The sequence below is a fragment of the Oncorhynchus nerka genome, linkage group LG11 (assembly GCF_034236695.1).
Source record: "Oncorhynchus nerka isolate Pitt River linkage group LG11, Oner_Uvic_2.0, whole genome shotgun sequence".
Taxonomy (NCBI): domain Eukaryota; kingdom Metazoa; phylum Chordata; class Actinopteri; order Salmoniformes; family Salmonidae; genus Oncorhynchus; species Oncorhynchus nerka.
In genome coordinates, this window is record NC_088406.1 from 36,301,088 (window position 1) to 36,323,579 (window position 22,492).

The 22,492-nt window shown below is 42.6% G+C and overlaps 1 protein-coding gene across 1 annotated transcript; it reads right to left on the minus strand.

Moving 5' to 3' along the window:
* Positions 1-304: 304 nt before the first annotated feature.
* On the minus strand, positions 305-8,113 carry LOC115136796 (protein NipSnap homolog 2-like). The gene is made up of 10 exons (XM_029672573.2): positions 7,818-8,113; positions 5,842-5,981; positions 5,563-5,608; positions 4,415-4,509; positions 3,247-3,317; positions 2,818-2,958; positions 2,483-2,514; positions 1,381-1,475; positions 1,114-1,197; positions 305-1,010 (listed from the first exon to the last, which is right to left on the minus strand). Exons 1-10 carry the CDS (start codon positions 7,937-7,939, stop codon positions 946-948), a joined length of 891 nt encoding a protein of 296 aa, XP_029528433.1. The 5' UTR covers positions 7,940-8,113; the 3' UTR covers positions 305-945.
* Between the last annotated feature and the right edge of the window lie 14,379 nt (positions 8,114-22,492).

Sequence of the window (22,492 nt, forward strand, 5' to 3'; positions counted from 1 at the left end):
ACCAGTTCTCAAATAAATCAAAGTTTGTCACGTACAGAGATCAGCAGATGTTAAAGCAGGTGCAGCGAAATGCTTGTGTTTCTAGCTCCAACAGTGCAGTAAATGTCTAACAGTACAATACTAATACACAAATGATTCCAATAAATAATGTTCACGCTCAATGCCTTCACTTCAATTAAGTTTCAATATTTGACTATTTAGTAGATATTCTCTCCACTGACAAAATACAGTAACAATTCACTTATACCATTTTACCAGTTTGAGTCAGTAACATTTTTAAATCAGATTTCACCCAAAAGCTTGATTTAGCAATATGATTTATATATTTATTCAATATTTACATTAAATAAACAAAATAACCACAAAATCACACATTGTGCATCTATCGTGATTATTTGTCATGTCATGCCATAGTTGCCCAAAGCTCAATTCTTATTCACTGCAAACAGAACACACTGCTAGGCTAGCTCTCTTTCAAAACAGCACTTTGGTTGTAAAAATAGACTAGATCAGCTGTGGCAATGTGACCAGTGTTAATATGACCCAGTATGTTGGACATCAGTTCTCCACCCAACCACTATCAGGAGGTTTCAATATTCTAATTTTTCCCATCCTGTCTCCCAAAAACAAAAAAGCAGTTGTGAGCTCTTGTGCCATTGCCTTACAGATCTTCCAATTATGGAAAGAGTGTTTTAGCCCACAGACTCAATATGGGATACGATGATACTTTAACCTCCTGTGTCTCAGTGATGTTTTTAAAGTACCAAATATTGTTTGCTGATACAAAGTCAGAAATGGGTCAAGTAAAAGACAAACCAAATCAGAAGGTAGTTAGTTGGCAACAATAATGAAGAGGTTGAGACCACGGCAGTGAGATTTTTGACTTTTTGTTACATTTAAAAACCGGCGAGGCTTGGCGTTCGGCCTTCTGTGTTCTCTCATAGGTTACTGCAGTGGGGAAGCCTTCATTGGGATCATGATTCTAGAGTCCATGTGCTGAATGAGAGGAACTGCAACAGAGATACAAGATCAGAGGAGTGTTCAAAGTATTTAATCTTAAAAAAATGTGCACGCTATGTGAAAGTACACTTCATAACAACTGATTTTGCGCACCTGTATAATACACAACCTCATCCCAACCCTCATGTTGCCAAGCTGCGTTCCTTGTGGCTTCTCTGGCCTCAAGGTCTTTGTAAGCTGAAATCAACAATGAAACACTATTATAAAATGAATGTTAGTCTTCTTTTAGAAAAAGAATAACAGCCTTGTCTATAAGATAAAAACCTAGTATGAGACGCTACATGAATGTTAGATCTGTGTGAATGAACGAGACTGGAGGAAAGGAGAGAAAAGCGATAGAGCTCATCTGCCTGGCCTCACCCCAGAGGTGGTGCACCATGTAGAGGTTTCCGATTTGGGAGAAGAACCCTCCCACAGCCTCACTGTTGTGCTGGCGGTAGCCAATAGCTCTGGCCCTTGGGAAAACAACAGGCCAATCAAAACAGTCACAACACTTTCCCACAACCAATGCTTCATCTTCTTCACATTGGCTGAAGGCCACCCCATGCAGATTATTTGTTATATCCATTTAACTTTTATTTATACAATTATTCAATTAAGAACATATTATTTGTCATGATGTCCTGTCAAAGAGTCAAGCACAGCTGCCATATACAATTATAATGGGCTACTGTCCATGTGGTGTCTCAACCACTGATGATAATTTGACCAACAAATGTTATTATTCATACTGTTTGATTGAACTTGCTTTAAAACTATCATTCCAGTTTGGCAGAACTGGTTGGCTATACAGACAGTAGCTGCACAGTGCCAGGATTAGTTGGATTGGATGTACTCATGCATCGAGACTGCTAATTGTACGGTGTGGGGTTGGAGAAAAGTCATTATTGGCTCTGAACCAGTCCCATTAGTCATCGTATATACAATCATATAAATTACAATCATGTACAGTTATTTTGATTAGCCAAATCATACTGACTTAATTCCCATTGTCAGCATTTCATGTTGTTTTAACAATGTGGCATGACTTTTTCCACCCAATTAGAATGAGTAATTCTGATCAATTACTGAACCAAATAATCAGAGAGAGTATGCACAAATCACAAATTAAACTTATTTTGGCAGACAAGTTTGAAGAATTCAGAACAATTAATTAATATTGAAATATTGAATATTTGTCATAAAGGAACAAAAATGTTTTCAACATAAACCTGAGAGAATGGAATCATCCAGGCTCATAGGCTCCTGTTGAAAGTAAACAACTAAATGTAATCTGAAAATAGCAAGGACAGCAGTAGAATCTCCCTGTGCACTCTGGGATCTAACAACAGAGTATCAAAATAGCGTCTCTCAGTGGAATAGCTCTTACTAATGAGAAAATGGGGAAGGAAGTTTCAAGCGAAAAATAAACTATATGCTGTAAGTAAAGATGAGAAATTCAAATGTAATCAGGTTGCCTTACCAGTAATTACCCCACTCAATCATGGTGCCAGGCTGAAAAAAGAAAACATGAGAAAAAAAGTTTTTGTATTTCACAGGAATATAAATGTGTGACAATTTCCTCCAAGATTAAGAATGAAACATAATGGCCCTTTCACATGGATTGCAATATAGACCTACATTTTTTAGCATAATGTTTCCATAGAACCTACACAAACTCTCCAATGTCCATGTCAACAATTGCCCACCCTTTGTATCATCTGGTAGTGATTCATATTTATTCAGCAATGTAGCACCATCCTAAACTAAACCCCTAGTAGTGCTATGGTCAATGAGGTTCAGTCACTCAGTACTCACTCGGAGCTGGTAGGACCTGAGCTCGTAGATGTTGGGTCCCTTCCTGGGGATGGGCTCATTCCAGAAGCTGAACTCCAGGAGCAGTTGGTTCCTACGAGACAACAGCATCTTTCCTCTCTCCTCCCGGTACTTCATGAACTCCTGTGTCAACCTCACATCAATAAGCACATCTGATCCCTCACTGTCTATCTAGGGAAGGTTTCATTAGCTGTAGATTATAAGACAGGGATTATAGTAGGGCTGGAGCAAAAGCCAGCACACCCAGTAGATCTTCGGGAGGAAGCTTGGCCACCAGGTATATGAGTTAATGTGACAGGCGACCTCAGACAATACTAGCATATGAAGCTATATTCAAGACTACTATATTCAAAGTGAAGGCTTCTAGATGCTGCCGGGGAGGAAATGACAGTCATGGAACATTTTGGTTACCTTGTTCTGCCTGAGTTTGCTCATGACCTCGGTCAGAGCTGGGTAACCTCCTCTATACCGCCACATATGGACTGGAAAAACACACACACCAGCCATTATTTGCAAAGCAATAATACGCATATTCAGAGACATATCCATAATCCTTCTGAAGTGTAAGGGCATTGTTTCAGTAATGCAGTAATGCAAAACTAACAGCCAGGGAACTATTGGCAACATGTGTGAACATTTTTTTATTTTATTTTTTATTTCACCACATTTAACCAACATGACATGGGTAGGCTAGGGTTAGGCAACACAAATCACGGTTTTCGATTTTGGTTTCGATTAATTGCTGTAAAACAGGATAAACAATTCATAAAAGTCCTATGATGGTAGTAGTGACTGTCCATTAATGCTTATCCCTTAATAAACATTTATTGACATGACTTTACTTGAATCAATTATTTCAGTTGTTGTGTATATAACATATGATTACTTTATTTCATTCCAAGTAAACATCTCATCTCTATAGCGCTGCTGCCTATGCTGTCTGCCAAAATCACTATTTTGTAGTTTTTCAAAGTAAACAAGGCATACTTTTATGACTGCTGAATATCAACTATTAATCACGTAGTTCATGTATTTTTAGGGAGATACCCCGCGAAGCAACAACCGCTCTCTATATCCCCTCATGATCACACATTCTCTCTTCTGTAGCAGGCGTAAAAGAAACAGAGACCAGCCAAGTATATGCACAATGGATTATGGTCATTGTAGTTAACTACCACATTTTAAGGACTAAACCATGTACAATATTGGCCTGTTGGAAACTACAACTCCCTACTACATTGCAGTTTGGGCTGGATCTGATTGATCTCTAAAAACCTAACAAAATGGAATTCTAATAATTGAACCAACGTCGGTCAATTAGTTGTTTAAAAAACAAAAAATAACCAACATTTAGGTTAATTGCTCAGCACTAATGTTTGCAGGCTTTTGTTATTATTGCCAGGTAGGTGCAACACCAACTTAATTGAATCATCATCTCACGAGGAAAATTAGCAAAACTGGTTCAATGAAGCCCATATCTCCTAAACTAAGTTTTCCTATCCCTGCAGGTTTGTCAATTCGAAGTGAATGTGCATTTCAACTAGTAGAGGAGTGTGTGCTCTGCTGCCAGCATTCTTACCAGCCTGGTCCTGCTCTCCATACCAGGTGTTCCAGGTACCCACCAGCTCACAGGGATAGTACTTATCATTATGGATAGATGGCAGGGTCTCCTCACTGTCAAGGGAAAGCAATAACAAACACATATTCTACTAGGGAGCCTAGCGGTTAAGAGCGTTTGGCCAGTAACTGAAAGGTTGCTGGTTCGAATCCCCGAGCCGGCAAGCAGGAAAAACCTGCCGTTCTGCCCTTGAATCTGATTCATAGGGGTTGGGTTAAATGCGGAAGACACATTTTGGTTGAATGTGTTCAGTTCTGCAACTGACTAGGTACCGCCTTCCCCTAATAATAATAATACTTGTATGATATATAATATGACCATTATTATAACTATAACAGATTAACTGTTATTGTTGATGCCTGGATGCAATCATTTGACATTAGCACTGACACCACTGCAGCTTTCTTGTCAGATGTCTCTTAGGATTTCAACATATACTTCCAAGCTAAATAGAAATGTTCTATAACAATCCCCATCCCAAATGTTTAAAATAGGCATTTTGGCTGTGTGTTGTGTCTAAACCAGTTGTGCAGATTCTATGATAAGTGAAAGGTATTATGACTGAGTCATCTTAAGTATGAGCATAGATAAATTATTCTACACAGTGTTGTCATGCCAGTATATCAATTGCATCACAGGAATAAAACATTTTGTCTAAACTCTGCCCTTATGCAAAAAACACATGAATTTCACATGATCTGAATGTTCCAAAAACACATGTTTTCACATGCACAACCCACTGGTGACACCAGCCATAATATCACCACTACTACTTTTTACTTTATATCACACATACTCAACAACCAAATGAAACAATAATTTGGGACGGTACTACCCTCAGTACGTCTACTATTTTAAAAAAAAGTTGTTTTACCTTTATTTAACTAGGCAAGTCAGTTAAGAACAAATTCTTATTTCAATGCGGCCTAGGAACAGAACTGCCTGTTCAGGGGCAGAATGACAGATGTGTACCGTGTCAGCTCGGGGGTTTGAACTTGCAACCTTCCGGTTACTAGTCCAACACTCTAACCACTAGGCTACCCCCTGCCGCCCCATTTGAGGGGCTTTAGGTATAAAGGACTAGACTGAACAAGGTCCATACTACTTACCAAAGCTGGTTGTAGGCATCCAGGCACTCTGGTTTCACATTATGGACTGTAACAGAACAAGCTCTATTAGACATAGTGCCCTCTGTGTTGGAAGGGGTTAAATTGGTCAAACTTTACATTACAGTCAAGGTCCGTAAGTACAGTGAAACAAATATTGTAATTACTAATTTCTCCATTATACTTACTTCTTACACTATAGTTATTACACTGCACTCGATTCTAAAATATAAAAAGTCATTTGGAATTGAAGTAAACAAGTTACAGTAAAGAACAACTTACACTGGATTTTGTAGAGGTTGCTTTCCTCATTCTTGGTAAGCAAGTGGGAGTGGGCATCCTTTCTGGGATCAACTTTACGCACAAATAGTGACTTGAACCAGCTATCTTCACGATTCCTATGGTTTGATGCCGACAAGCCCCTGGGGAAAAAAATACAGATGGTAGTGTTAATACATATGTGAACGGAGACATCTTATGAAGTTAGTAACTCATCTATTCCTGCAGCAAAGGATTTCACTGCTGAAGTCAGATCTGCCCATGCAGAATAATAACAGTAACACATGCACTGTATGATGTTGTTGCCTAAGCTCACACAATGTTGGAGAAAATGCACACTGGTCTCCTACATGCAGTACCAGTTCTTGCATGTACCTGGCTGTTTCCGGAGTAAACAATAAGCAGTGACAGTTACAGCTAACCACAGAACACCCCTGCTGCACAAGTATTAAAATACAAATGATATATCATTGGCTAATGTTGACGTTATAAGGTAAAGAAATGTTGATGTAGTAACATACTAATGTCATGTAAAATACAGTAAGCTACACTACATATACAAAAGAATGTGGACACCCTTTCAAATGAGTGGATTCGGCTATTTCAGCCACACCCGTTGCTAACAGGTGTATAAAATCGAGCACACGTCCATGCAATCTCCATAGACAAACATTAGCAGTAGAATGGCCTTACTGAAGAGCTCAGTAAATTTCAACGTGGCACCATCAGTCAGTTCATCAAATTTCTTCCCTGCTAGAGCTGCCCCGGTCAACTGTAAGTGCTGTTATTGTGAAGTGAAAACATCTAGGAGCAACAACGCGAAGTGTTAAGCCACACAAGCTCAGAACAGGACAGTTGAGTGCTGAAGTGAGTATAAATCGTCTGTCCTCGATGCAACACTCACTACCAAGTTCTAAGCTGACTCTGGAAGCAACGTCAGCACAAGAACTGTACGTCGGGAGCTTCATGAAATGGGTTTCCATGGCCGAGCAGCCACACACAAGCCTAAGATCACCATGCGCAATGCAAAGCGTGTAAAGCTCGCCGCCATTGGACTCTGGAGCAGTGGAAACGCGTTCTCTGGAGTGATGAATCACACTTCACCATCTGTAAGGTTTGGTGGATTATTTTTTTTTTCATGGTTCGGGTTAGGCCCCTTAGTTCCGCTTTAGGGAAATCTTAACGTTACAGCTTACAACAACATTCTAGACAATTCTATGCTTCCAACTTTGTGGCAACAATTTGGGGAAGGCTCTTTCCTGATTCAGCATGACAATGTCCCAGTGCACAAAGTGAGGTTCATACAGAAATGGTTTGTCGAGATCGGTGTGGAAGAACTTGACTGGCCTGCACAGAGCCCTGACCTCAACTCCATCGAACACTTTTGGGATGAATTGGAACGCCGACTGTGAGCCAGGACTAATCGCCCAACATTAGTGCTCAACCTCACTAATGTTCTTGTGGCTGAATGGAAGCCCCCACAGCAATTTTCCAACATCTAGTGAAAAAACTTCCCAGAAGAGTAGAGGCTGTTATAGCAGTAAAGGGGGGACAAACTCCAAATTAATGGAACGAGATGTTCGAGCAGGTGTCCACAAACTTTTGGTCATGTAGTGTTTATCCACAACAGTAGCCCTAGCTTTACAATAATGACCTTGAGCAAGTGTAATAATAATTCCCTATTAGACAGACAAGTACACTAGTAAATGGATATGCTGTGTATTAACTTCAACAGTTTAACCATTTTAGAGTAGCTCAAATTAGAAGTTGCACTAATTTGTAGTTTATAAAATCGACTACATGCCAATAGTTGACTGGCTAGCTATTTATGCTAGCTTGCTAACAGTCACTTTTTCAGGTTCACTCCTGCACACTTGCAGCATAGACGAGTCAGTAGGAACCTCTATTCTCAAAAATCGTCAATGAAACAAAAGTCAGAACCCCAACGCTTTAAACGTGCAAAGTAATAATAGTCACACCTGCTTAAAACGAAGATCTGTCCTGTCGACTGGGCCGTGTTTTTAGCCTGATTCAGGCCATTGCCAAATCTCTGAAGGACTCGGGTCGCCATTTTCCATTGATAACACTGGAGCGTATTCATTACGCCGATTCGGTTGCAAAACGTTTCTTAAACGAACGCAAACGGGGAGGGACGTACCCGAATTTGTTGAAAAGAAACTCTCGTTTTACCCTGTTTGCTTCCGTTTGGTTATTAAACGATAAACGGTTTCCATAATGAATACACCCCTGTCCTCCATGCAAAAACAAAGTGGAGTCTGTGAGTCTATAACGTAGCCACCAGGCGGTAGTAAAACACCAACAAATTAATGGTGTGAACAGTGGAGGACCACTTGTCCTCGGTACTAGTTTTGTTAGTTTTTCCATAGAATCATGAAATGGAGCATGTGTGTTCCTCTTCTTTTGTAGACTTCACTTTTTTTTTTTGCTTGACTGAATATTTCCACCTTCTTTTCTATGATTGGGGATAAATTGAAGACTTTATTCATGCAATCTAACATCTTTGATGACATGCCTGTTCTAAATTCACGTGCCTCCAAGACAGTTCACATCAGTTGACGGGAATGACGTTCTCTACATGTCAAACTCAAGGCAAGCAAACTGGATCCAGAACAACCTCTGGCTAAAACCAGAGATGAAGCTATGGAGCCAGATAGCTGCCAAAAGGTTGAAGGTACGTATCATTCGGATCGCAAGAAAAGCCATGCGTGAAACATAAACGTGAAATTTCATCTGTGAGCATACAAACACCATGTTATGATTACAGACTAACATTTTAGGCTTGAACAAACCTTGTGTTGCAATTCTGATGTACAATAATACCTTTCAGAGTTTTGGCAGTTTCATCTCACCAACAAAAAAACTGTACACCACACTGCCTGTGAGGAGTGCTACACGAACAAGCCTAACAGTATAAAACAAACGGAAAGAGGTGTCCTGCACGTTTTCAAGTTATAAGTCTCAATTCTCTATTACTTCTCAATTGAGTTTACGTCACGTTTAGGTAGCTAATGTAATGTATTTGTTTGCCAGTGCACGTCTAGACAGCACTAGCTGTATTATGCCTACAACAGGGACGTTTCAGTTTGCTAGGTGTACATAGAATAATATATGTTTGGTAAATCTACAAATTATGTATGACCACTGGAGTCATTGCTACTCAAAATGTTTTTGTATGGAATATTTCACATTTATTGAATCACTCAAAATCTTGCCAAAGCATATTCTGTAGGAGGGGTTAATATGAATTTAAAATAATTTGACATTATTTATTTGAATCGGGTCATGAACATATGGACTTTGAAATTAACAAGGGAGAGGTTAAATGTAGTCTAAGTCTGGCATAAGTTTATTGCCACACTTTACAATAACTCTGCTAGCTGTGGTCTTAGGTCGTCTCCGTATGGGCTATTCCCTCCAGCATGACACTGCTGCCCAGTTGAAGAGCTTGTGATCTCCATGCAGCACCACAGCAGCATTCGTCTTCAGAAAAGCACCCCTCATCCTTAGAAGATCCCCTTCTGGAGGCATGCAGCCATAGTCATTATACCCTAATGTAGGCTTATTTGCTTTCTAGCCAAATAAAGTGCAGAGCATGCATGATGTGTGCAACTCATCATTCAAACTTATTTGATCATTTAATTCACCCTTCATTCAGTTCAGTCAGTCAGTATGTCATCCATTCTGTCATTTGTCTGAGTTGCAATATGAACTAAATCAAAGAGAACCACCCTTTGCCTTGATGACAGCTTTGCACACTCTTGGCATTCTCTCAACCAGCTTTACCTGGAATGCTTTTCCAACCATCTTGAAGGAGTTCCCACATATACTGAGCACTTGTTGGCTGCTTTTCCTTCACTCTGTGGTCCAACTCATCCCAAACCATCTCAATTGGGTTGAGGTTGTGAAGACCAGGTCATCTGATGCAGCACTCCATCACTCTCCTTCTTGGTCAAATAGCCCTTACACAGCCTGGAGGTGTGTTGGGTCATTGTCTTGTTGAAAAACAAATGATAGTCCCACTAAGCGCAAACCAGATGGGATGTCGTATAGCTACAGAATGCTGTGGTAGCCATGCTGGTTAAGTGTGCCTTGAATTCAAAATAAATCACAGATCCTGTCACCAGAAAAGCACCATCACATCTCCTCCTCCATGGTTTACGGTGGGAACCGCACATGCGGAGATCATCCGTTCACCTACTCTGCGTCTCACAAAAACACGGCAGTTGGAACCAAAAATCTCAAATTTGGACTCATCAGACCAAAGGACAGATTTCCACCAGTCTAATGTCCATTGATCAAGTTTCTTGTCTCAAGAAAGTATATTCTTCTTATTGGTGTCCTTTAGTAATGGTTTATTTGCAGCAATTCGACCATGAAGGCCTGATTCACACAGTCTCCTCTGAACAGCTGATGTTGAGATGTGTCTGTTACTTGACCTCTGTGAAGCTTTTATTTGGGCTGCAATCCTCTGCAGCAGAGGTAACTCTGGGTCTTCCTTTCCCGTGGTGGTCCTCATGAGAGCCAGTTTCATCATAGCACTTGATTGTTTTTGTGACTGCACTTGAATAAACTTTCAAAGTTCTTGACATTTTTCCTATTGACTGACCTCCTTGTCTTAATTAATGATCAAACACTTTTTTTCAATTTCTGCCTAAAATGACATACCCAAATCAAACTGCCTGTAGCTCAAGACCTGAAGCAAGGATATGTATATTCTTCATACCATTTGAAAGGAAACACTTTGAAGTTTGTGGAAATGTGAAATTAATGTAAGAGAATATAACACATTAGATCTGGTAAAAGATTATACAAATAAAAAAACATGCTTTGAACATTTGTTTTTCTCATAATCTTTGAAATACAAGAGAAGTGCCATGCATTGAGATAGGACTCAAGGTGTAATTTATATGTTGTCCACAAGATGGTGTGCAAAGTTTCATACTGATCCAAAGAAGAATTACATTACTACACAATATTTTGTATCAAGTCTGCCAGGAGTTTGCCCAAATATGCTGAATTGGTCCATTTCTACATTTTCATGTTTACACACTCCCAGGAATGTCATACATGATGGATCATTAGCTTCCATACAGAAAAGACACTAACCTACACACATCTAGATGGCCGGGCTGGGTGGGTGTGGAGCCAAAGACAGCAATGAGGTCAAACTGTAGAACCGAGTTCCTATATTTGAATATAAAAATGTTTTTTTTTCAAACAAAACTACACTATATTTTTTATATTTTATCTCTGGGACCCTCAGGATGACAAATCAGAGCAATCAGAGTACGTACATTACTTACCTTCAGAGGTGAATGTATCAAACCAGTTGCTGTGCTAAAAGTGTTTTGTTGTTGTGCACTATCCTCAAACAATAGCATGGTATTTTCTTGCTGTAATAGCTACTGTAAATTGGACATTGAAGTTAGATTAACAAGAATTTAAGCTTTCTGCCCATATAGGACATGCCTATGTCCCGGAATTTGCTGATGTTTACAACATCATTCTAGTCACATTATCGCATATTGAGCAACAACTGTCCTGGTTTAGGGACACAGATCCCATTAAAGTAATGATGGACTGTCGTTTCTCTTTGCTTATTTGAGCTGTTCTTGCCATAATATGGACTTGGTCTTTTACCAAATAGGGCTATATTCTGTATACCACCCCTACCTTTTCACAACACAACTGATTGGCTCAAACGCATTAAGATGGAAATAAATGTACTTTTAACAAGGCAAACCTGTTAATTGAAATGCATTCCAGGTGACTACCTCATGAAGCTGGTTGAGAGAATGCCAAGCGTGTGCAAAGCTGTCATCAAGGCAAAGGGTGGCTACTTTGAAGAATCTCAAATATATTTTCATTTCTTTAACACTTTTTTATTTACATGATTCCATATGTGTTATTTCATAGTTGATGTCTTCACTATTATTCCACAATGTAGAAAATAGTAAAAATAAAGAAAAACCCTTGAATGAGTAGGTGTGTCTAAACTGTTGACTGGTACTGTATATATGCTGCATAACCACACTGACAGTACACAGACAACTCTCCCTGCAAATCAGAAGTTTGGGTAGGCGGGGCTTAAATTGAGAGCAACATGACAGAGAGGACACAATGCGGACGCAGATAGCTAGACCCAAGACACTATGCCCAAGATGATCTAGCTTCTTAAAGTATTTCTGGCTAGGATAATTATAGCCACAGCAGTTGAAAGCTTGTTACGCTAAAGTTAGCTGTCACGGTACATGCAAAATACACTCATTTAAAATATCCTTTCTGAGCTCCATTTAGCTAGATACCAATTTTGTGTCCGGTGAGGATGTTTATGTCATGTATTGTCATGTTATGTCTTGTTCCTGTTCTTTCTCTTCTCTTCGTTTCCCCCTGCTGGTCGTATTAGGTTACCTTCTCTCCCTTTCCTTCCCCCAGCTGTCCCTCATTCTCCTCTAACTACCTTGTTTACTCTCTCCCACCTGTTCCCTCTTTTCCCTCTGATTAGGTCTCTATTTCTCTCTCTGTTTCTGCTTCTGTCTTTGTCGGATTCTCGTTTGCTTCGCCCTTGTCCCGTCCTGTCGTAATCTGCCTCTTCATTAGATGCTGCGTGTGATCAGGTGCCTCTGTCCTCTACGGCCCGCGCCTACCCGGAGGGACCTGCAGTCTGTTGCCGCTAGCCCTGCTATTCTCCTCTGCTGCTAGAAGGGGACTAGTCAACCGATACATCTGAAGAGGATTGATGTTTTCCCTGTGTTTGGACATTAAAAGACTCTGTTTCTGTTAAACCGCTTTTGGGTCCTCACTCACCTGCATAACAGAAGAATCCGACCAAGAATGGACCCAGCGACTTCGGATCCTCTCCACTCAGCCGTCGAGATCCAGGGAGCGATGCTAGGCAGACACGAGCAGGAATTGTCTGCTGCTCGACATGCCGTTGAGACCCTGGCCGCCCAAGTCTCCGACCTCTCGAAACAGATTCACCATCTCCGCCTCGATCCACCGGCTACTTCCAGGGCTTCCGAGTCTCCGGAGCCCAGAATTAATAACCCGCCGTGTTACTCTGGGGAGCCCACTGAATGCCGCTCGTTTCTCACCCAGTGTGATATTGTGTTTTCTCTCCAGCCCAACATGTACTCCAGGGGCACAGCTCGTATCGCCTACGTCATATCTCTCCTTACTGGACGGGCTCGTGAGTGGGGCACGGCAATCTGGGAGGCGAGGGCTGAGTGTACTAACCAGTATCAGAACTTTAAGGAGGAGATGATACGGGTTTTTGATCGTTCTGGTTTTGGGGAAGAAACTTCCAGGGCCCTGTCTTCCCTATGTCAAGGTAATCGATCCATAACTGATTACTCTATAGAGTTTCGCACTCTTGCTGCCTCCAGTGACTGGAACGAGCCGGCTTTGCTCGCTCGTTTTCTGGAGGGTCTCCGCGGAGGTAAAGGATGAGATTCTCTCCCGGGAGGTTCCTTCCAGCGTGGATTCCTTGATTGAACTCGCTATTCGCATAGAACGACGGGTTGATCTTCGTCACCGAGCTCGTGGAAGGGAGCTCGCGTTATCCGTTGCCCCTCTCTCCGCATCACTACCATCTTCCCCCACTGGCTCAGGTGCTGAGCCTATGCAGCTGGGGGGTATTCGCATCTCGACTAAGGAGAGGGAACGGAGAATCACCAACCGCCTCTGTCTCTATTGCGGTTCCGCTGGTCATTTTGTCATTTCATGTCCAGTAAAAGCCAGTGCTCATCAGTAAGCGGAGGGCTACTGGTGAGCGCAACTACTCAGGTCTCTCCTTCAAGATCCTGTACTACCTTGTCGGTCCATCTACGCTGGACCGGTTCGGCAGCTTCCTGCAGTGCCTTGATAGACTCTGGGGCGGAGGGCTGTTTTATGGACGAAGCCTGGGCTCGGGAACATGACATTCCTCTCAGACAGTTAGGGGAGCCCACGGCCTTGTTCGCCTTGGATGGTAGTCCTCTCCCCAGGATTCAGCGTGAAACGCTACCTTTAACCCTCACTGTCTCTGGTAATCATAGCGAAACCATTTCTTTTTTAATTTTTCGTTCACCTTTTACACCTGTTGTTTTGGGCCATCCCTGGCTAGTGTGTCATAATCCTTCTATTAATTGGTCTAGTAATTCTATCCTCTCCTGGAACGTCTCTTGTCATGTGAAGTGTTTAATGTCTGCTATCCCTCCTGTTTCCTCTGTCCCTTCTTCACAGGAGGAGCCTGGTGATTTGACAGGGGTGCCGGAGGAATATCACGATCTGCGCACGGTGTTCAGTCGGTCCAGGGCCACCTCCTTCCTCCGCACCGGTCGTATGATTGTAGTATTGATCTCCTTCCGGGAACCACTCCCCCGGGGTAGACTATACTCTCTGTCGGCTCCCGAACGTAAGGCTCTCGAAGATTATTTGTCTGTAGCTCTCGACGCCGGTACCGTAGTCCCTTCCTCCTCTCCGCCGGAGCGGGGTTTTTTTTGTTAAGAAAGGACGGACCCTGCGCCCTGCGTGGATTATCGAGGGCTGAATGACATAACGGTTAAGAATCGTTATCCGCTTCCCCTTATGTCTTCAGCCTTCGAGATCCTGCAGGGAGCCAGGTTTTTCACTAAGTTGGACCTTCGTAACGCTTACCATCTCGTGCGCATCAGGGAGGGGGACGAGTGGAAAACGGCGTTTAACACTCCGTTAGGGCACTTTGAATACCGGGTTCTGCCGTTCGGCCTCGCTAACGCTCCAGCTGTCTTTCAGGCATTAGTTAATGATGTACTGAGAGACATGCTGAACATCTTTGTTTTCGTTTACCTTGACGATATCCTGATTTTTTTTCACCGTCACTCCAGATTCATGTTCAGCACGTTCGACGTGTCCTCCAGCGCCTTTTAGAAAATTGTCTTTATGTGAAGGCTGAGAAGTGCGCTTTTCATGCCTCCTCCGTCACATTTCTCGGTTCTGTTATTTCCGCTGAAGGCATTAAGATGGATCCCGCTAAGGTCCAAGCTGTCAGCGATTGGCCCGTCCCTAAGTCACGTGTCGAGCTGCAGCGCTTTCTCGGCTTCGCGAATTTCTATCGTCGTTTCATCCGTAATTTCGGTCAGGTGGCAGCTCCTCTCACAGCCCTTACTTCTGTCAAGACGTGCTTTAAGTGGTCCGTTTCCGCCCAGGGAGCTTTTGATCTCCTCAAGAAGCGTTTACATCCGCACCTATCCTTGTTACACCTGACGTCTCTAGACAGTTCATTGTCGAGGTTGACGCGCGTCAGAGGTGGGCGTGGGAGCCATTCTTTCCCAGCGCTCCCATTCTGACGACAAGGTCCACCCTTGCGCGTATTTTTCTCATCGCCTGTCGCCGTCGGAACGTAACTATGATGTGGGAAACCGCGAACTGCTCGCCATCCGCTTAGCCCTTGGCGAATGGCGACAGTGGTTGGAGGGGGCGACCGTTCCTTTTGTCGTTTGGATTGACCATAGGAACCTTGAGTACATCCGTTCTGCCAAACGACTTAATGCGCGTCAGGCTCGTTGGGCGTTGTTTTTCGCTCGTTTCGAGTTCGTTATTTCTTATCGTCCGGGCTCTAAGAACACCAAGCCTGATGCTTTATCCCGTCTCTTCAGTTCTTCAGTAGCCTCCACCGACCCCGAGGGGATTCTCCCTGAGGGGCGTGTTGTCGGGTTGACTGTCTGGGGAATTGAGAGGCAGGTAAAGCAAGCACTCCCTCACACTCCGTCGCCGCGCGCTTGTCCTAGGAACCTTCTTTTCGTTCCCGTTCCTACTCGTCTGGCCGTTCTTCAGTGGGCTCACTCTGCCAAGTTAGCCGGCCACCCCGGCGTTCGGGGTACGCTTGCTTCTATTCGCCAGCGTTTTTGGTGGCCCACTCAGGAGCGTGACACGCGTCGTTTCGTGGCTGCTTGTTCGGACTGCGCGCAGACTAAGTCCGGTAACTCTCCTCCTGCCGGCCGTCTCAGACCGCTTTCCATTCCCTCTCGACCGTGGTCTCACATCGCCTTAGACTTTATTACCGGTCTGCCTTCGTCAGCAGGGAAGACTGTTATTCTAACGGTTGTCGATAGGTTCTCTAAGGCGGCTCATTTTATTCCCTCGCTAAGCTTCCTTCTGCTAAAGAGACGGCACAAATCATCATTGAGAATGTTTTCAGAATTCATGGCCTTCCGTCAGACGCCGTTTCGGACAGGGGTCCGCAATTCACGTCTCAATTTTGGAGGGAGTTTTGCCGTTTGATTGGGGCTTCCGTCAGTCTCTCTTCCGGTTTTCACCCCAGTCTAACGGTCAAGCAGAACGGGCCAATCAGACTATTGGTCGCATCTTACGCAGTCTTTCCTTTCGTAACCCTGCGTCTTGGGCAGAACAGCTCCCCTGGGCAGAATACGCTCATAACTCGCTTCCTTCGTCTGCGACCGGGCTATCTCCTTTTCAGAGTAGCCTCGGGTACCAGCCTCCTCTGTTCTCGTCCCAGCTCGCCGAGTCCAGCGTCCCCTCCGCTCAGGCTTTTGTCCAACGTTGTGAGCGCACCTGGAAGAGGGTCAGGTCTGCACTTTGCCGTTATAGGGCGCAGACTGTGAGAGCCGCTAATAGCGTAGGACTAAGAGTCCTAGATATTGTCGCGGTCAGAGAGTATGGCTCTCCACTCAAAACCTTCCCCTTATGACAGCTTCTACAAGTTGACCCCGCGGTTCATTGGTCCGTTCCGTATTTTTCAGGTCATTAATCCTGTCGCAGTGCGACTTCTTCTTCCGCGACATCTTCGTCGCGTCCACCCGGTCTTCCATGTCTCCTGTGTCAAGCCCTTTCTTCGTGCCCCCGTTCGTCTCCCCCCATCCTTGTCGAGGGTGCACCTATCTACAGGGTCCGGAAGATTTTGGACATGCGTCCTCGGGGCCGTGGTCATCAGTACCTAGTGGATTGGGAGGGGTACGGTCCTGAGGAAAGGAGTTGGGTTCCATCTCGGGACGTGCTGGACCGTTCGCTGATCAATGATTTCCTCCGTTGCCGCCAGGTTTCCTCCTCGAGTGCGCCAGGAGGCGCTCGGTGAGTGGGGGGGTACTGTCATGTATTGTCATGTTATGTCTTGTTCCTGTTCTTTCTCTTCTCTTCGTTTCCCCTTGCTGGTCGTATTAGGTTACCTTCTCTCCCTTTCCTTCCCCCAGCTGTCCCTCATTCTCCTCTAACTACCTCGTTTACTCTCTCCCACCTGTTCCCTCTTTTCCCTCTGATTAGGTCTCTATTTCTCTCTCTGTTTCTGCTTCTGTCTTTGTCGGATTCTCGTTTGCTTCGCCCTTGTCCCGTCCTGTCGTAATCTGCCTCTTCATTAGATGCTGCGTGTGATCAGGTGCCTCTGTCCTCTACGGCCCGCGCCTACCCGGAGGGACCTGCAGTCTGTTGCCGCTAGCCCTGCTATTCTCCTCTGCTGCTAGAAGGGGACTAGTCAACCGATACATCTGAAGAGGATTGATGTTTTCCCTGTGTTTGGACATTAAAAGACTCTGTTTCTGTTAAACCGCTTTTGGGTCCTCACTCACCTGCATAACAGTTTATGCCAGGGCACAAATGAATAAGGCTCTGGATGTATTTCCTGCGCGTCTATTTCCGCCTAACCCAACCAAAGCTTTTACCAGACGTGTTTGCTGGAACACTGTTAATGTGGGAGGCAAGTTGTCAATGCTATCAATGCTACCTCAACTGTGTAGTGAACAGTTTTGACTCCTGAACATTAAAAAAACGATATTGTGGTTCTTTCGAACGAGTCTCAACCTTTTATGGTCACTTGGTGTGTGTAATTAACAGAAGAAATGGGAGGTGTTTGAGTCCAGGCGTTCTAGCGGTTGTAATTCTTGGCGCATAGCACCAGTGGCCTCAATCATGGTCCTGACAGGGGCCAAAAGCAGCTCACAGTTGGGAATGAGGGCCCACATAGCCCTCCCAAAACATGGAGGCCTCTCCGCAAGCCTGGGAACAGTTAGGCCTAGGCTGCCTCTTTCTCCGAGTGGAATATTTTTTCAGTATTCATTGACATGCTTTTCAATGCAATACAAATAACACAAAAATACAAAAATATTTCATTTGGATAAAAATGAGTCCAGTTTATATTTCTTCTACCATTCATGTTATGGTGGATAGTAATGATCTATTATCACCTTTTTAAATATCTATTGTTTTGCACGGTGCAGTGGGAGAAATGCAAAACAGACCCTGTAGTCTGACTGTGAATTGTTTTAGGAAACTGGATCACAAGTTGGCTTCTCCCACCTTGTGGTTGCTTTCAAGTTCACTCTAGCCTTGGTACTCACAGTAGATCTTAGCTGATGGTTGTGTTTTCAAATCTCATGACTGAATGCCACAAATGATGGAAAACTCTGTGTGATTCAACTTTTCAATGCCAAGAGGAAATTAGCAATGGTTTGTCTGTTAAGGCTGTTTACATAACATGGAAAGTGAGATGGTGTCAAGGTCATGTAAACATTCAGTATACATTTTTTAAATTTTTAATTGTTGAGTATTTTACCTCCCCATAAAATAGAGCTTTATAGGGTGTTGGAAGCATGTCTGCTTGTGGTTTTATTTCTGTATGAGAGATTTGATCTGGATTCTAGAATTCCTGTCATTCTAATCTTTGATGGGTTTTGGAGTGTCTTGTGAGTAAGATCAGGGATCTTGGCCTTCACTTCCTGGATAGGTTACAGTATTTCCTCTTTGTTGCATGTATTGTATTCAAATGTTGATTTGTATAGAATGGATTAATGACAGTACACTGCACAAATACAAAGGGGAAAGTGCTGAGACACTGGCCAAATTGGTTTGATGATGATGCATTTATAGGGCATGTGTTATTTTTCAAAATGTGTGAGTTCAAGTAGTTTACTCCTTTAGTTTTATGTTACATGTAGTCCTATGCTAGTTCAAAAATTAATTTGTGCAGCAATTGTCTCATTATGCCATTGTTTTGTTTTAGGAATATTTTTTTATATCACTCTCATGATGTATAAAAACATCTGTGATGAATTACAATAATCAGTACAGTACATAAAAACATGCTGGTTTCTGTAAACTTCTGCCATCGTCTTTTTGGATGTGTTGCGAAATAAGTTGACCTAAATCTATCTCCGCTTGTTGATGGGGTCTTGTAGCAATACTGCATTTGAATATCACCACAGGAGATTTAGACTAGGCAGGTGAATTAAAATGTTCCCAGACCCTATTGCTATACTGTATGTACAGTAGGCCTATCCCTATAGAGAATCCAAATGTTAGCAGCTCAAGATTATGTGCTTAAACTGAAACGCTGGAAGCCATGATGCTCTCTGAACATCCAAACGCTGCTTCGTCTTAATGCAAACAGAATTAACAAGGACTTTAATTGCTCAAAGCAGCCCTTAGCTCCAACTCAAGTCTACATTTGCTCCAATTCGAGTCTGCATTTGAAAAACTGTGACAGAACATTATGGAAAATTCATCTGACGGTGCCCAGGACAGCAATATAGCCAATAATACTGGTTTGGAAGATGATCTTTATAAAAGCAATGCTGAAATCCAACCCACTTCCTCCCTTCTTCAAAATTGCTTTCACAAATTGCATAGACTTGTATATTGGTTAGGCATCAGCATTCAACAGCACACAAAACTAAATCCAAAACTGGTCATTCCACTGTATTACTGGATTATAACAGAGCGAAAAGCCCAGGCCCGGCAGCAGATACACATTCCAGTGGAGTTTCCTTTCCTCTGTGTGGAGATGCACAGATAACCTAACACTGAGGTATATTCAGTCAGACATGCTGCATTCTTGCTGTGAAGTCGTATTTTTGTTTGTTTGGTATCAGCTGCTTCAGTACACTACATTACATCCTTTTCTGGAGTTGTTGGTTGAAGAGCCCCGTTTCAAATTTTGTAGATATGGGCAAGTGAAGGGGGAAAGAGTGGAGTGGGCATGGCATGGGTGGTGGAAAAGGATGTACGGATGAACCAGATTAATTAATCATGTGAAGAAAGACAGAAAAAATGAGAAGATTTTGTGTTCTCTGCTTTAGAAGAATGCTTACCACTCCTGGAATTCAGCATGACTCTTAAGAGGGATTTGTTTTTAATCCCGAGATTTAAATCATGTGAATGCATCAAAGGCCGACATTTTTGTCCAGAGCTGCCTCGGGTTGAGGCAAAATTTAGAAATGTCTGGACTAAGCAGAAGATTGGGCCGCTTGGCTAACATTTGCCTGAGATCTACAGTTGAAGTCGGAAGTTTACATACACTTAGGTTGGAGTCATTAACACTTGTTTTTCAACCACTCCACAAATTTCTTGTTAACAAACTATAGTGTTGGCAAGTCGGTTAGGACATCTACTTTGTGCATGACACAAGTCATTTTTCCAACAATTGTTTACAGACAGATTATTTCACTTATAATTCACTGTATCATAATTCCAGTGGGTCAGAAGTTTAAGTAGAAAAAGTTGACTGTTCCTTTAAACAGCTTGGAAAATTCCAGAAAATGATGTCATGGCATTAGAAGCTTCTGATAGGCTAATTGACATCATTTGAGTCAACTGGAGGTGTACCTGTGGATGTATTTCAAGGCCTACCTTCAAACTCAGGGCCTATTTGTTTAACATCATGGGAAAATCACAAGAAATCAGCCAAGACCTCAGAAAAAAATGTAGACCTCCACAAGTCTGGTTCATCCTTGGGAGCAATTTCCAAACGCCTGAAGGTACCACGTTCATCTGTACAAACAATAGTACGCAAGTATAAATACCATGGGAACTCACAGCCGTCATACCGCTCAGGAAGGAGACACATTCTGTCTCCTAGAGATGAACGTACTTTGGTGTGAAAAGTGCAAATCAATCCCAGAACAACAGCAAAGGACCTTGTGAAGATGCTGGAGGAAACAGGTACAAAAGTATCTAAATTCACAGTAAAACAAGTCCTATATCGACATAACCTAAAAGATCGCTCAGCAAGGAAGAAACCACTGCTCCGAAACCGCCATAAAAAGCCAGACTATGGTTTGCAACTGGATTAATATACTCTGGTCTGATGAAACTAAAATAGAACTGTTTGGCCAAAATGACCATTGTCATGTTTGGAGGAAAAAAGAGGCTTGCAAGCCGACGAACACTGTCGTGTCTTTGGCTATGCCGGATTAAGTGATATGACATGCTATTCTATAAAATAATTTATCCGTCATTAATATTACCTGATTGAGCTAATCATGTAAATGTAATTAACTAGAGAGTCGGGCACCACAAAATAATATTTATAGAGCTGTTATCTTCCGAATAAACTCTTAAAGACCTAGTAATATTTTACATCAATAGCAGTCAATATTAATCGTCATCTTAATTTCTTGGTTATCTGCATGAACCCTGGCTAACAAGTTGAATCAGCAAAACAAAATTGGGTTTAATTATTTATTTACCTAACTAATCACACAGAATTACACATACACATATTTAAATCATAACTTGACTACAAATTACGTCATAAAGGAAAACGTCCATAGCGGGCGGAACAGATATTTAAGTTTTATTTTACCTTTATTTAACTAGGCAAGTCAGTTAACAACAAATTCTTATTTTCAATGACGGCCTAGGAACAGTGGGTTAACTGCCTGTTCAGGGGCAGAACGACAGTTCTAGTCCGGTTCCTAGTCCAACTCTCTAACCATTAGGCTACCCTGCCGCCCCAATATGACAGCTGGTTACACAAAATAAAAGGGCTGGGTTTGAGTGAAAGAGCGGGAGATTGAGGAACAAAGGGCGAAGCTGTGCTATCTTAAATACAGTATCTTATGCATTCTAAATTACCGCCCATTTGGAAAATGAAAATGCAATAAATATTTACTCTGAGCTGCGCTTCGGTAGGTTGGTGGTAGATGGAAGGCCGTGTTGCCCAACCGAGTCCTTTGTCCTTTGAAGAATGTCTCTGCTGGTAAATTGAATACGTTGTAGTAACGTCGTTGTGTGGTAGACGGGATACTCTGTTTGTTCCTTCCTAACCCTAGTTTGCAGCTGCTGTTGCTAACTCAACGGCTAGGAGGTATCACTTCTGTATTGAATAAGAGTTCAAAGTTCATACCATTCGCAACCAAAGCTCACGCTGATTTTGGCTTCGTTCTGTAGTTATTATCTGAACCATTCTGACATCGGACCATCGTCCTCACATCCTCGGAACAGATGGTTATATTGTCGTCAAGGCTTTATATAGGAAGGGAGAGGAGGGCGTGTTTGAAAAGTTTTATAGCCCATGTCCCTTCACAGGGGCGGGCCACTGATTGAGCAGAGCCCTACCTTATGAAAACCCAAATCTCACATTTTAGAAGCTAAAATCACATTTCATCCAATCACAAATAATTTCATATTCAAACATTTAAATTGAACAATAATTTCATGTGAATCCGATAACTCTGATGTGTAGACTTTCCACTGTAGAGTTTATGTAATCTTATCATTGATGAGTATGTCTCAGATGACAACTGTAAGGGTTTTCCTGTGGTGAAGGAGAAGCGGACCAAAATGCAGCATGGTGGTTATTCATGTTCTTTAATCAAGGAACTAGACATGAAATAACCAGCAAAACAATAAATGTGCGAAAACCTAAACAGTCCTATCTGGTGCA

Excerpts from the sequence above, each read along its gene's own strand:
- LOC115136796 (XM_029672573.2), bottom strand. The coding sequence starts at position 7,939 with ATGAATACGCTCCAGTGTTATCAATGGAAAATGGCGACCCGAGTCCTT. Across the intron at positions 2,959-3,246 it reads GCAAACTCAGGCAGAACAAG|GAGTTCATGAAGTACCGGGA; the intron begins GTAACCAAAATG and ends AGGTTGACACAG. Across the intron at positions 1,476-2,482 it reads ATTGAGTGGGGTAATTACTG|GGCCAGAGCTATTGGCTACC; the intron begins GTAAGGCAACCT and ends TGTTTTCCCAAG.